Source organism: Saccopteryx bilineata, chromosome 3 (genome assembly GCF_036850765.1).
Source record: "Saccopteryx bilineata isolate mSacBil1 chromosome 3, mSacBil1_pri_phased_curated, whole genome shotgun sequence".
In the NCBI taxonomy this organism is placed as follows: domain Eukaryota; kingdom Metazoa; phylum Chordata; class Mammalia; order Chiroptera; family Emballonuridae; genus Saccopteryx; species Saccopteryx bilineata.
In genome coordinates, this window is record NC_089492.1 from 195,517,962 (window position 1) to 195,532,566 (window position 14,605).

General features: G+C 38.4%; 1 protein-coding gene across 12 annotated transcripts in view; it reads right to left on the minus strand.

The window, feature by feature from the left end:
- Positions 1–3,939: 3,939 nt before the first annotated feature.
- The window catches only part of MAK (male germ cell associated kinase), a 65,147-nt gene continuing 54,481 nt past the window's right edge, over positions 3,940–14,605 (minus strand). For 7 of the 12 annotated variants that reach the window (XM_066268488.1, XM_066268487.1, XM_066268490.1 and 4 more), the window contains 3 exons: positions 9,532–9,651; positions 8,228–8,257; positions 5,630–5,916 (listed from right to left, as the gene is read on the minus strand). In XM_066268488.1, the coding sequence (XP_066124585.1) occupies positions 5,762–5,916; positions 8,228–8,257; positions 9,532–9,651 (305 nt within the window). In that variant the 3' untranslated portion in view covers positions 5,630–5,761. Of the gene's footprint in view, positions 5,917–8,227; positions 8,258–9,531; positions 9,652–14,605 lie in introns of those variants that run through there. The other 5 variants (XR_010730408.1, XR_010730407.1, XM_066268486.1 and 2 more) reach the window with 4 other exon arrangements.

The window sequence follows — 14,605 nt, forward strand, 5'->3', positions numbered from 1 at the left end:
ATTTCATGCCCTGCTGAATTGCATTATGATCTTCTAAATATTAGTCCTGTATAGTCTAAGGGAAAATGGACAAAGCAAATTGGCCAAACATTTTGTTATCTTCTTGATATTTTAAACATTGATTTTTAGGGAAATGTATTTGGGAAGAAAACAAATGGTGTAGTCAGAGTATTACAAATGTCACAGCGCACAGGTCACCTAGGTGTCCTCATGAGTAATGAGCTGAATATAGTGTATATTACAGAGCTAACCGTCACTATGCTGTTGTGGGAGGCCCACGTAGAAGTTAACATAATTTATAACTTGTTATTCCCCAAATGCTTGAATCAAATGAATTGTAAGGGCTGAGGCACAGCAAAAGATTGTTCTAAATAAAGCAATGCTCATTCTATATTAATTCATCAGAAATACTTATTTTTGGTTCTCAAGTAACCCTTCAGTGATTGTCATGGTAGCTACTTAAAATATAGTTAAATGTATTTAATAATCCTTGTCAATATTTTATATCCTCCACACCCACACATGCATGTGACATGTGCGTGCACATATGCACACAATAATACAGTACCTGGTTGTTTACTTATGTTGTGCTAGTGTAAGCATCACTTGGCCGTGGACCATCTAAGCTACCATTTTCCAGGCTCCCATAGATATTTTGATGTTGGCTTTGGTTTTTAATCTGTCGAGTGTTTCCAAAGGGCATCAGTTTTGGCCTTCGAGGGACTCTAACATTAGAGTGACAAGGTTCCCTGCAGGTGGGAATTAGTTTAAAGTAGATCACTAGTGGTCAGACAGTTCTAAGGCTGCCCACAGCTGTGGGGCAGCCCTGACAGTGCTGTTGCCAAGTTCCTCGTCCCCAGTGAAGTTTCCAGAGTACTTACTGTCGTAAGGTTGTGCTGGTTCCTAGAAGGAAATGAACAAACCATAGCTTGCCCTCATGGAAATCTAGTGGAGAGACATCTAAACAAAGGCAATATAGAAATAAGATGCAGTCTGACAAAAGTAGCTAAAATTTTGGTCCATTCACATTGGATAGCTATTGTGTTGGCTATCTTTTTTTAAAATTTGACAATCTAAGGGAAAATACATCAGTGCCCCCTGATTAAATAGTCAAGTACTGCATGCTTTAAAAATTCTTGCAGCACACCAGTGTGCCTGCAACAGGTTACTGGTTGAAAATCTCTGGTTTATCAAAATAACCTAGAGATGTTTGCTCTGAACATATGTACCCCAATTTATCAATGTCACCCCATTAAAATTAATTAAAATCTCTGGTTTAGGGAGTCTAGAAGGGCTTCACAGAGGAAGCAATGATTGAGGTAAGCTTTGAAGAGTGAAGAATTCATAGACAAGGATGGACAAATGTTGCAGGTAGAGAAGGAACAGTATGCCTAGTGCCTCAGAGGCATAGCATCTGGCACAACTGGGTAACTACAAGTTGTTTGGTGTAACTGGCTATGATGTTGGCCACAGGAGATGAGGTTGAAAGGCAAGGTCAAGTCAGGGTGGCTTTGGTATCCTAGCCTAAAGACTTTGAACTTAATCCATTTTTTTTTTCTTTTTTTGTTTCTTGTTGATTTGTGGAAGCACTCTGTGTATTTTGGGTACAAATCCTTTGTTACATATTGCATTTTCTCACAGTCTATGTCACGTCTTTTAACTTTGTTTACAGGTCTGTACATTTTTGCATAGTGATACCTATTACTTTGCTTTATATAGTCTTTTCTCACTACAAAATTATAAAAAATACCTGGTTAACAAGGTTGTTTAAAATTGAGACAAAATATACTAGGGATAAAGAATGCACACAAGGCTGTGGCCAGTGGCTCAGTGGATAGAGCATCAGCCTGGTGTATGGACATCCTGAGTTTGCTTCCTGGTCAGGGCACACAGGAGAAGTGACCATCTGCCCCCCACCCCCACCCCTCCTTCTCTCTCTCCTTCCACAGCCTTGGCTCAACTGGTTCGAGCATGGCCCCGGATGCTGAGGATAGCTCAGCTGGTCCAAGTGTGTTAGCCTCATGCACTAAAAATAGCTCAGTACTCAAGCATCAGCCCCAGATGGGTTGCTGGGTGGATCCCAGTTGGGGCGCATGTGGGAATCTATCTCCACTCTCACTTAAAGAAGATAGTCCATGTACATGATAGGAAGATTTAATATTGTCAAGATGTCAGTCTTCCCAATGATCTAGATTCAGCACAACCCCAATCAAAATCCCAGTAAGTTATTTTGTGGATACTGACAAACTGATTCTAGAGTTTATATGGAGGAGTCTAGTGAAGGAGAGAAACAGAGTTAGAGGGCTGACATTACCTGACTTCAATACTTTTATAAAGCTATAGTAATCAAGATAGTGTGGTACTGGCGAAAGGTAAACACATAAATCAATGGGACAGAATGGAGAGCCCAGAAATAGACCCATGCAAATACAGTCAACTGATCTTTAACAAAGTAGCAAAGGCATATCAACAATCTTTTCAACAAATGATGCTGGAACATCAACACACACAAAACGTATCTAGACATAGACCTTAAATCTTTTATAGAATTTAACTCAAAATGGATCATATATACAAATGCAAAATACAAAACTATAAAACTCCTAGAAGATAATAGAGGAAGTCACAGATGTCCTTGGGTTTGGTGATGACTTTCTATAATACTGAAAGCATGATTCATGAAATAAATTGTTAAGACTTCATTAAATTAAAACTTTCTGCTCTGGAAAAGACAGTGTTAAGGGAGCAGACAAGTCACAGACTGGGAGGAAATATTTGCAAAAGATATATCTGATAAAGATCTGTTATCCAAAATATACAAAGAACTGTTAAAACTCAACAATAAGAAAACCATCCAATTTAAAAATGGGCAAAATATCTGAACAGTTTACCAAAGGAGATATACAGATGGAAAAAAAGCATATGAAAGGATGCTCCACTCTATATGTCATTAGGGAAATGCAAACTGAAACATGATACCACTACATACTTAACAATAATAGCCAAAATCTAAAACCGACAACTCTAAATGCTGACGAAGAACTCTCATTCATTACTAGTGGGAATGCAAAAACGGTAGTCACTTTGGAAGACAGTTTATTTTTTTCTTAACAAAACTAAACATACTCCTACCACATGATCCAGCAATTATGTTCCTTGGAACTTACCCAAATGAGGTGAAAACGATGTCCACACAAAACATGCATATGAATGTTTATAGCAGCTTTATTCATAATTGCCAAAACTTGGAAACAACCAAGACTTCCTTTAGCAGGTAAATAGATAAACTGATATATATAGATAATATGTACATATGTGTGTGTGTGTGTGTGTGTGTGTGTGTATATATATATAAATATAGAATATTATTTAGTGATAAACAAATGAGCTATCAAGCCAAGAAAAGACATGGAGGAAATTTAAATGTATATTTGTAGGTGAAAGAAGCCAATATAAAAGGCTACATAGTGCCTTATTCCAACTCTATGACATTATTGAAAAGGAGAAACTAGGGAGACAAAATGATCAGTTGTTGCCAGAGGTTTGAGGCAGGTAGGGAAGGATGAATAGGTAGAGCACAGGGGATTCTTAGGGTGGTGAAATTATTATGTATAGTTGTTAATGACATATATTTTTGTCAAAACCCACAGAATGTATGATATAAAGTGTGAACCCTAATGTAAACTATGGACTTTAGTTAATGTATCAATATTGGTTCATCAGTTATAAAAAATGTCACACAGTAACACAAGATGTTAATAGAGGAAATTCGAGGTAATGAGGGAATATGTATGGAAACTCTAAACTTTCTAATCAATTTTTCCATAAACATAAAACTGCTAAAGAAAAAACAACTCAAAGCTAACTAATGAAAAAAAACAGATAGGTAGGCCTCAGAGTGTAAGTATAAAGTTTAAAGACATAAAGAAAAGACACTAGTTAACCATATTAACTTTAATATCTATTCAGAATTTAAACAGTCCCAGCAACATAAAAGAATTTTTTAGCTTTTTTTATGACAGAGAGCGTGAGTCAATGAGAGGGACAGATAGGGACAGACAGGCAGAAAGGGAGGGAGGGAGAGATGAGAAGCATCAATTCTTCATTGCAGCTCCTTAGTTGTTTACTGATTGCTTTCTCATATGTGCTTTGATGGGGGGGGGGGGCTACAGAAGAGCAAGTGCCCCTTGCTCAAGCCAGCGACCTTGGGTTCAAGCTAGTGACCTTGGGCTTCAAGTCAGCGACCTCTGGGCTCAAGCCAGCAACCATGGGGTCATGTCCATGATCCCACACTCAAGCCAATGACCCCTCACTCAAGCTGGTGAGCCTCCACTCAAGCCAGATGAGACTGCACTCAAGCTGGTGACCTCGGGGTTCTGAACCTGGGTCCTCTGCATCCCAGTCCAACACTCTATCCACTGTGCCACTGCCTGGTCAGGCAGAATTTTTTAGCTTTGAGACAGTAATTAAAACTGTACAAATATATATAGCCATTACCACCAACATAAATTATTCAGATTTTACATTTTTCAACAAGGAGAGCTGAATCTTCTGTACAAAAATATCGTATTATGATGATGTGTCTTTGGGATAATCATAAGGTGATACCAATTATATTAGCATTTATTACAAAGTCATAAAATATATAAAATTATCAGCTGTTAATATTATTTTCTAAAAAGAATTTACAGTACTAATGTCCAGTCCATAAAATGGTAGGTTTAAATAGAGTTGTCATAAGTTCAAAATGTCTATTTTAAATACCAATTTAGAAATAAAACTAAGACAAAAAAATGTACTAAGTGAAATCACTGCTGTAGCAGCTCAATGCACTTGCTCTTCAGAGCAAACATGACGGTCACCTGTGTCAGTCAGTGATCAGCAGCAAGAGTCTGCTTTGGGGAACCAGCTGACATCTCTCATCCTTATGCCCAGTAGGAACATGGAAATGTATTTTGAAAGTCTGATGAACACACATCACAGTTTTAAGAACTTTTTTTATGTGAACATGGAAGATCCTTGACTTGGTTCATTGTGTCATTAAGCCATTGGGTTTGATCATCACCATGGATTCATAGCAGTTGTATTGGTCAAAATTAAGCAGTAGGCCCACTTTCCACTAAAATAAGGTGGTATAATTTTGACATCTCTATGTTAAAGAAAAATTTATTTCTAAGAAAGACATACTGCTCAGGATTGGCAATATGATTGCTTCTGTAAGTTCAAAGTAGAAGAATGATGTAGTACCATTTTTCTGCCATTGCCAAAGTGGCAGAGGAGAGCCTTGGCCAAATAAGAACTGTACCTGACAGCCTACCATACCGGTGGTCTACCTAAACTGGTATAAAAAATTGTGAAAACACAATAAGCCTCTGAGGCCAAACGATGAATTATTAAGTAGTTTAGGTAAATATATACAACACATGAAAACTAAAAGACTAAACATTTCTGGAGGCATTTCTTTTTAAAAAGCTTCTTGTACTTAATATCTATTAATTTGTATATCAAATACTTAATACTTTGGCAAATAGTTTATTCAATACTTTGTAAAGTCTTACCCATATATCAGTCTCACTCATATAGGGGCAACAAAGCCAAGAAAATGCATTTCACTTCTAGGAAAGAAAATAGGAGATGAGTTTTGTCTTCAGAGTACCCACTATTCCACAGTTCTTCCTGCACATAGTAGAAGTAGACATCTGTAGACGTTTCCGAGGCTTAGAGGACTCTGTGGGCAATGACACAGGGCTGCACACCAGACCTACCGGCGGCCTCCATACTTGGCCATCCAGTCTGTCCTCCCGTGCACTGAGGGAACTGGCTGTGCACGATTCACAATATTTATATTCTTGGCTGTAGAACTGTAAGTGGGTCCTGAATATTGCCCTCGACCAGTTTTTGTGTTCATGGTATATTCTGAAAGAAAACAGAATCAAATATTAGAATTTTTTAGTTTGATAATTAAATTCAAAATAAAGTGATTCACCCTCTCATTCTATGGGGAAATTTTGAATTTTCTCCTTTAAAAGATTAATTCAGTGGTCTATAAGGGTTTTCTAAAGATTAAAACTAAAAATTCCAGTGTAGTATTCTGTTGACACCAATGAGAACTTTCAGTAGCTTCAGAGGCATTATTTCTGGTTTACAGCTGACACTGCTGCTCTTTCTTATTTGGGTTCGGGAGCTGCCGCCACGTTTAGATAGGTAACAGCCAACTAAGATGACCATGTTCAGTAGTCAATACCCACAGTCTTAGTGACTTCATAAAGTTACACTTGTGGTAACATCTAAATAATATTCAAACACAGATAACTACAAAAAGTGTATTCAGAATTATGAATCCTATAAAGCTCTGGCTTCATGGAGCTACCTATTGGGAATCTTTTTAAACATTAAAATGCAGTTTTTTAGACTCAAGAAAACTTAGTTTTTTATTGGGAAAAGGATGGATGATAACAGAATCGCTCTAATAGGTGAGCCATTCCTAGGACCCCAAACCTTTCATCATAAGGTTTTATTCATACATTAGGTTGAGTAAAATTTAGCAAAATTTTAAATTCTTAAACTTTTTTTTTTTTTTTACAGAGACAGAGAGAGTCAGAGAGAGGGACAGACAGACAGGAACGGAAAGATGAGAAGCATCAATCATTAGTTTTTTGTTGCGCATTGCGATACCTTAGTTGTTCATTGATTGCTTTCTCATATGTGCCTTGACCGTGGGTCTTCAGCAAACCGAGTAACCCCTTGCTCAAGCCAGCGACCTTGGGTCCAAGCTGGTGAGCTTTTGCTCAAACCAGATGAGCCTGTGCTCAAGCTGGCGACCTTGGGGTCTCGAACCTGGGTCCTCGGCATCCCAGTCCGACACTCTATCCACTGTGCCACCGCCTGGTCAGGCTCATCCTACTCTTAACTTGTTTTAAATTCTCAAAGGTAAAAAGCCAATAAAAAGCTACCTAACAAAGGCAGGAACAACATATCTAGAAGGGCCAGTTAATGCACGTTTTGCAGGAACAGTGGAACACAGATGAGCATCAGTCTGCTCAATTAGTGAGCTCACATGAGGTCTACAGGTCAAAATGGCACTGTGGGCAGATGGGAGAGCATGTGAAAAGATGGGAGTGGAAAGAGGAAGGAAAAGAGGCAATAAGTCCAGGTGATTCACAGAAGGGGGAAGGGGACACATTCTTAAGTTATTACTGGGTAGAAAGTGAGGGGTTGGGGAGTGAAAAACAGGCAAGTTACTTTCCAGGTCACAACAGCCTAAGTTGAGGCCTAAATGCATCTGAAGGAAACTGAGTCCAGGCCAAGAGTTGTAAAACCAAGGAGACAAAATGTTGACATTTAGGATTCTCTCTGAAAAATAATAGTGTTAGGATTCAAAACCCTTGGTCAAGAGCTTGGTCGCTGACAAAGGAGCCCAGATCTCATGCGGGGCAAAATGGCTTTTTGTGACTCAACTGGAGCATGCCCTGCACCGCAGCAGGCCCAGGGTGGGGCCGTCAGCCCTCTAGCCCTTATTGTGCATTTATTTTAAAAACTACATGTGTTCTATCAAGGGCACTTAATTTCTTGTAGAAAAGGTTTGCTAAAGGAAAGGGTGTTTGCCTCTAGGGAAGAATTTAGTCAGTGCCACTACTATATAATTTTAGCAAGACTGAAAAAAATGCCTTTGTACAATGGATATCAAATACTGGGTGGGGCAAGACTAGGTTTATAGCTGTTCATATGGAAAAAAATAATGAGTAAACAGTAATATATGAATAAACTCTAGGTTATGCGTACTCACACTGTAAGCCTATTTTTGCCCTATCCTGTAGTAGATTCTGGAATAGTGGTTGGAGGATTAAATATGTTAATGTACGCAGAACTCTCAGAACTGGGCCCTAAAGGGCAGCTGTATGGGAGAGAAGTCACTCCTCAAAGTCCTTGTCACTGTTAAAGCAGGGGATAGGAGGTATTAGACAGTTTGAAATGAGAGATTACATGGAGAGGAAGGAAGAAATTAATTTGACTTTTTTTCTCAAAATTTGAGAGTGAGGAAGAACAGCAGCAGACATGAAGACTGTGAGGAGGGGAACTAGCTGAGTAAATGGTAATGACCTAGTTCTGTTTTGTTGTGGGAAACTGCCACACAAATGGGAGAGCTGGAAAATACTTCTACAGAACAGTGTTCCTAAGGCTCAGCAGTAACCACTTGAGAATGATTAATATTTACTTCTTTTTTTACCTTTCCTCCTATCACCATCGGTGGGGAAATCTGATGAGCAGAGTAAATGAAGAGATGAAAAGTTATGAGAAAGCATTTACTTTAAAAAATGAAAACAGGAATATGCATGCTCATCTGACAGAATAATATATGAGTCTTCAATATCTTATAAACACCCTCTAAGAGCAGTTACTCAGGTAACAAAATGATGTGTAATATAATGATTTTCAGCTTTTACATTAAAAACTGCTACTAAGCCATGGCTAATAACTCATTATAAGGCTGGCTTAAAATATCTGAGACTTCATAAAAATGATTGCTGTACATGGTTTATATATTTTGTTTCAGCAGAGAGAAAATAAAGCAATCTTTTTTCACAGATAAGGTAACTGATTACTGTTTAAGCAGTTCTACTGTGGTAAGAAAAAATTACAAAAATTCAGTGCTTTTTAGAATTTTAGCTCCAATAATGGGAACTTTAAGATTGGCAACTCTAATCAGGAGTTTTAATATAAGATCCTGGTTAGGACAGGCTGTCAGAAAACTTTTGGAGTCAACTTTTAAACGATATTGTAATTAGGTATCTTATCAAACTTCTGATTATCTGCCTTAGTGTTTATTTTAGGTGCTTTCATGAGGATATCTGTTTTAGATTACAATAACTTAGAGTTCATAGTCCAATCTGGTCAGCTGAAGTACAAAACCATCACCCTCAGTTTCAAGAGCATAGCCCTGAATGTGGCTGTCATAAGCCACACCACTGCAAAGTAGGTGACTTTGGAGGGTGGAGGAATAAATCCTGTCACCAGCAGCACAGCAAAAGCCAATGGAAGTTCTGCCACAGTTCAGTTCTGTACTCTAAACGGAGCCCTAGAGGAATGGCCTGTCACTAATAGAGAAGAACCTCAACATTTACTGAGCTTGCACTCTGGGCCAGGTGCTAGGCAAAAGCTCTGAGAAATACATCTTCTCACATCTGATGTAGCACAGTGTCTATCTGGCTTCATCACTTATGAGCTGTGTGACATTAGGTAATGTCAACTCCCTCATCTATAAAAGAGAACTGTGTCATCAGGTTGAGGATTAAACAGCACAGCCTGTGTAATCTAGCAGAGTAACAACTTAATTAGAAGTAGCTCTTGTAATTATTGCATGCTAGAATCACATCTTTGGGAGAAAAACATGACATTTTGCCAAAAACAATGAAAACTTGCTAATAAGGTGAGATCAACTTAAAAATCTTACTTGGGAAAAGTGACTATAGAAGCTTTCATAAGCTTCTTTCTGATCATACTTCCCAAAAATGTATCCAAAGTCATTCTTACCTGAAGCTGCTGCACCTAGAGGTGCTAAGTGTATTCTTTGGCCAGCTGATCCCACTTCTTTTTTGAGAAAGGAAGGAATATATCCTGCCTGATTGTAAGTAGCATACCGTCCAAGATTTCCTAGTGATGTATCATAAAGTTTCATCGTCAGAAGGTGAATATTTTAAAGTACCAGAGAGGAACTTTGAATACTACCACTACCAATTCTAAGTTCTATTTTTTGAGCATCTACTATATTTCACGCATGGCACTATATAGTTTAACAGATAATCCTATTCAGTCCATATAACAACCCTCTTAGGTTTATATTATTATTAAAACCTATGGCTTAGAACTTGCCTAAATTCTTATAGTTAATAAGCGACTGAGTTCAAATCTGAATGCAAGGCTGAGTTCTCCCTGAACATGCCAGGCTTGTATGCTCCAATTCCTAACATGGGGTATTTCCTGCCAGGAAGCCGCATTGCTGTGGTGCCCTCTGGGCTTTTCTTCATTTTGTAAAATCACGATAAATGCACCTATTCATGTAAGGTTGTTATAGGAATTGAACCAGATGTATGCAAAGCACTTAGCACAGAACCTTGTATTCCGCAAACATGAGCTTTCATCCTCCTCCTCCTCATCATCACTATTTGTGAATGATCAGTCTAGGGGCAACATAGGGATGGGTGGGAAGGGGAAAATCTAAGGCAGGAGAGCAGTCAAGAGGTCACTGCTAGAGCTGAAATGACAGATTATGAAGGTCTGAACTAACGCAGTCACTGAGGCAATGGAGAAGAGGGGAACTGAGTGAGTACGTGAGGGAAAGGCATAGGGCAAGACAGAAATGAAAAACCCAAGGTTGACCTTTAGGTGACTAAGAACAACAACATGAAGTGAATCGGGTTTGGGGGAAGATACGGTGCATGTGGAATATTCAAGTCCCAGAGACAGAGCAGCCTGGGAGACTGGAATGATCAGGTATGGCAGTCATGGAGCCATGGGCTTGGGGGAGGCATCTCAGAAAGACTGCAGGATGAGCTGAGCCCAGGAACACCAGCATTAATGGAATGGAAAGGAAAGGACCCAGTGGAAGAGAGAGAAAAGAAAAGAAGATGGTAGAAAGGGCGGGGTCTGAGAATTCGAGAGAAACAGTGTGTGAAGACAGAAGGAATAAGAAAGGAGGCACAGGTCTTGGAGGGATTAGCATGCCCACTGGATCTAGCCACTAGGATAATGACAGGACCTAGCAGGACCTGTTTCAGTAGCCTGAGGATAAACTACAGGGAGTTGAGCAACCTGGAAATATGAGGAGAAATGAATACAAATGCTCTTTCAAGGAGCCTAGTTACGCCAGAAAGGAAGTAAGTTTGTCAGAGAAAAAATGAGTGTCCTGATAGCTTTGGTGCCTTCAAAGAACTGTTCATTTGGTAGCTACAACTGAAGCTTTTTTATATAGTGTATTTGTTCACAAGTCTGGACCCTGAGCTTCTGGGTCCCTTATGTCTGTCACGGTGCCGTGCATAGTAGCCTCTTAGTGAGTGTTTGCTCTTAAACCAGCAAATGTCTAACAGCATTATTTACCAGACCCTAAAAGATTTTACACAGTAAACATGTTATCAGTTTATACAACTTTTAACACTACTGAATTTTGCATAAACACAGCTGCCTAATTTGACTTTTCTTTTCCCTCCAGTATTCATTTAAAATCATGAATCAGTCCTTCATTTCAAAAGACTTTTTGAAAGGAAGTTCAAGGCAGTGATCACATTTCAGTAGCAATTTCAAAACATCTCTCTTGCTCTCACCCTCATCATCAGAGCAAACACTTACTGAATGTTTACTGTTTGACAAAAATCTTAGGTATGGTTATATAATAATACCTAGGTAAATATTATTTCCTGAATTTTTATACAGGGAAACTGACCTCAGGAGTATACATAACTTGTCTACAATCATAAGGCTAGTGAGTAACGGAATGAAAATATATCAGACTCTGAAAGCCAGGCACTAAACAGTTCTGGAGGGCTTCTCCCTGTTAAAGGAAGAAGTTGCTAAGAAAAAATGTGTAGAAATAAAGTCTTCTTAAATTATTTTGGCTCATCATTTGAAATACCTTGTGAACTGCAAATTCAGGTTGGAGCCAACAGTCAGCAATGTTTAAAGCAGAAACACAATCTCTAGGAAATCCACCATCTCTATTAATCTGGGTAACTTTTTTTTTTATATGACTGTTAATGTTTAATAAATAAGTTTCAGAACTTTAAAGAAAAATTCCAGGAAAATTTATTACAAAATTAGAATATGTCCTTTTAAGTAGATTTACTTGATTTGTATAAATTATCATAATTAAGTTAAGAATACACACATATAGCTTTTTGAGAACAAATTAGTCTTAGAATCTGAACTGCTGAAGATGTGCTTGACAGGGCATGTGTCTCTTTCTCCTAGACGGGATCTGACTCAAAAACAGGAGACCTTGGCCTTCAGAGGGTGGCCTTTCATGACAAGATTTGAGGTAAATGTTGAGAAGAAAATTGAACAAGAGATTCAAAGAACAAGATGTACTCATCTATAATGCCCCAAAATTACCTTGTGTGTCCTCTAATTTTTCAGGAAAACTTTCACTGCATGATAGTGAAATTGGTTTAATTATGCTTTCTTCAAAGGAGAAGGCAGATGGAAAGGAAGAATAATAAGGAGAATATTTTGCCCTGGCCGGTTGGCTCAGCGGTAGAGCGTCGGCCTGGCGTGCGGGGGACCCGGGTTTGATTCCCGGCCAGGGCACATAGGAGAAGCACCCATTTGCTTCTCCATCCCCCCTTCCTCTCTCTCTCTCTCTCTCTCTCTCTCTCTCTCTCTCTCTCTCTCTCTCTTCCCCTCCCGCAGCCAAGGCTCGCTCCATTGGAGCAAAGATGGCCCGGGCGCTGGGGATGGCTCCTTGGCCTCTGCCCCAGGCGCTAGAGTGGCTCTGGTTGAGGCAAAAGCGACGCCCCGGAGGGGGCAGAGCATCGCCCCCTGGTGGGCATGCCGGGTGGATCCCGGTCAGGCACATGCGGGAGCCTGTCTGACTGTCTCTCCCCATTTCCAGCTTCAGAAAAAAAATAAATAAATAAGGAGAATATTTTAAGAAAAGCAGAGAAAAATGGGTTAGATGATTAATGAAAAGATCCAGAAAGAACCTGTAATGTGAAAAAATTTCCTTGTGTGTTGCGACAGCTTTCATTTGATGCTAATCTTTCATCATCCTAAAGCACCAGCTGTGGTACTATTCTTTAAACTGGTTTGTATTTAACCAGTTGGCTCAGTAATATTATTTTTTTAAAAAAGAAAAAATAAGTAAATTACAGTGCTGCAGCGTTTGACACCTCAGCACTTATAAAATGGGTAAGTTGAATCTTCAAAGTATCTGGAAAACCTATAAAATGGCTGATGTATGTTGATGTCACAACAGAACTACTTAATTGCTAAACAATAATCCTCATACTTTTTTGATCCAAAACTACCTATATTAAAAAAAAACCCCAAAAAACTCTTTACTTTTTCACATACTTTATTTAACCTGATACCTAAAATTTTCCATCCTAAGTTTTACTGTTCCAAAAGATGTAATTATGGAATATTATAATTATAGACATTGGCCTGACCAGGTGGTGGCACAGTGGATAGAGTGTCAGACTGGGATGCAGAGAACCCAAGTTCGAAACCCCGAGGTCACTGGCTTGAGCCCAAAAGTCACTGGCTTGAAGCCCAAGGTTGCTGGCTTGAGCAAGGGGTCACTTGCTCTGTTGTAGCCCCCTGGTCAAGGCACATAATAGAAAGCAATCAATGAACAACTAAGGAGCTGGAATGAAGAATTGATGCTTTTCATCTCTCTCCCTTCCTGTCTATCTGTTTGTCTCTGTCTCTCTGTTTCTCTGTCTTTGTCATAAACACACAAAAAAGAATAATTATAGACATTGAACTATCACATACATACATAAAACTATTATACCTTTTAAAATATAACCAATAGAGTTTAAACACCACAGTGATTTTATGCCTACCAATATTGACTTAAGAAATACAGGAAACAGGTTTTATTTTTAACAGTTGGAAATTTCACAATAATCCCTTTTCTTTCTAGAGTTTTACTTTCATTTATAACTTAACTCCAAAATTTTACCCAAGTAATAATTTTAGGCCTAAAAGTCTTTAAACTGATCACTCAAAAGTGTAAACTGACACCTTTAAAACAATTTCTTGTAACCATAAGCATTATTAAAATACTCTTTTCTTGATTAAGTTAGTTTTAATTACAATGATTCCTTATATATAATTAATCAAAAAAGATGAATATCTAAATTTTTATTACTACACATGAAAAGTAATTTGGGGGGGAGTCATATCAATGAGAAAGATGGGACCTTTTTCAAGTAGCTCAAGTATCCACAAATGAATATTACTTATTGCTAAAATCAGCATTCAACATTAATTCTATTGCTTTTTTTTTCATTTTTGAAAATGGAAGCCATGAAAATCCTTAACATAAACAGTTGGAAATGAAAGGTGTTTTGTTACAGCTGTATCACTATACTCTTTGAACTCTATTAAAGTTATAAACAAAAGCCATAGAGTGACCTCATAAGAACTGACTTAATTACCCGTCAGCTAACTGAAGGTTCCCGCCAATCTTTTGAAAGTTAAAAACTGGAAACCACTTGATTTAAGGATTTGTTCCCCAATCACTTTTTCAACACTTATACTAGCATATCAAATTACCCCTTTGTAGGTACCCCAGGTATTTGTACACTTTGGGGAAATAGGAAGCACACCAGAATAAACAGTGAGAAGCCTTCCTTTCTTTTGTAAAGTAGAACAAAAACACTTGTTCAGGTAGATTCATTTTAAGAAAGAATAGGTGTAGAAACTGAGACCTGGCAAATGATTCCCTTAAAATGATCTGTGCTACCCCCATGTTTATGGCAGTATTGTTCACAATAGTGAAGATCTGGAAACAGCCCAAGTGTCCGTCAGAGGACGAGTGGATTAAAAAGCTTTGGTACATATATACTATGGAATACTCCTCAGCCATAAGAAATGATGACATCGGATC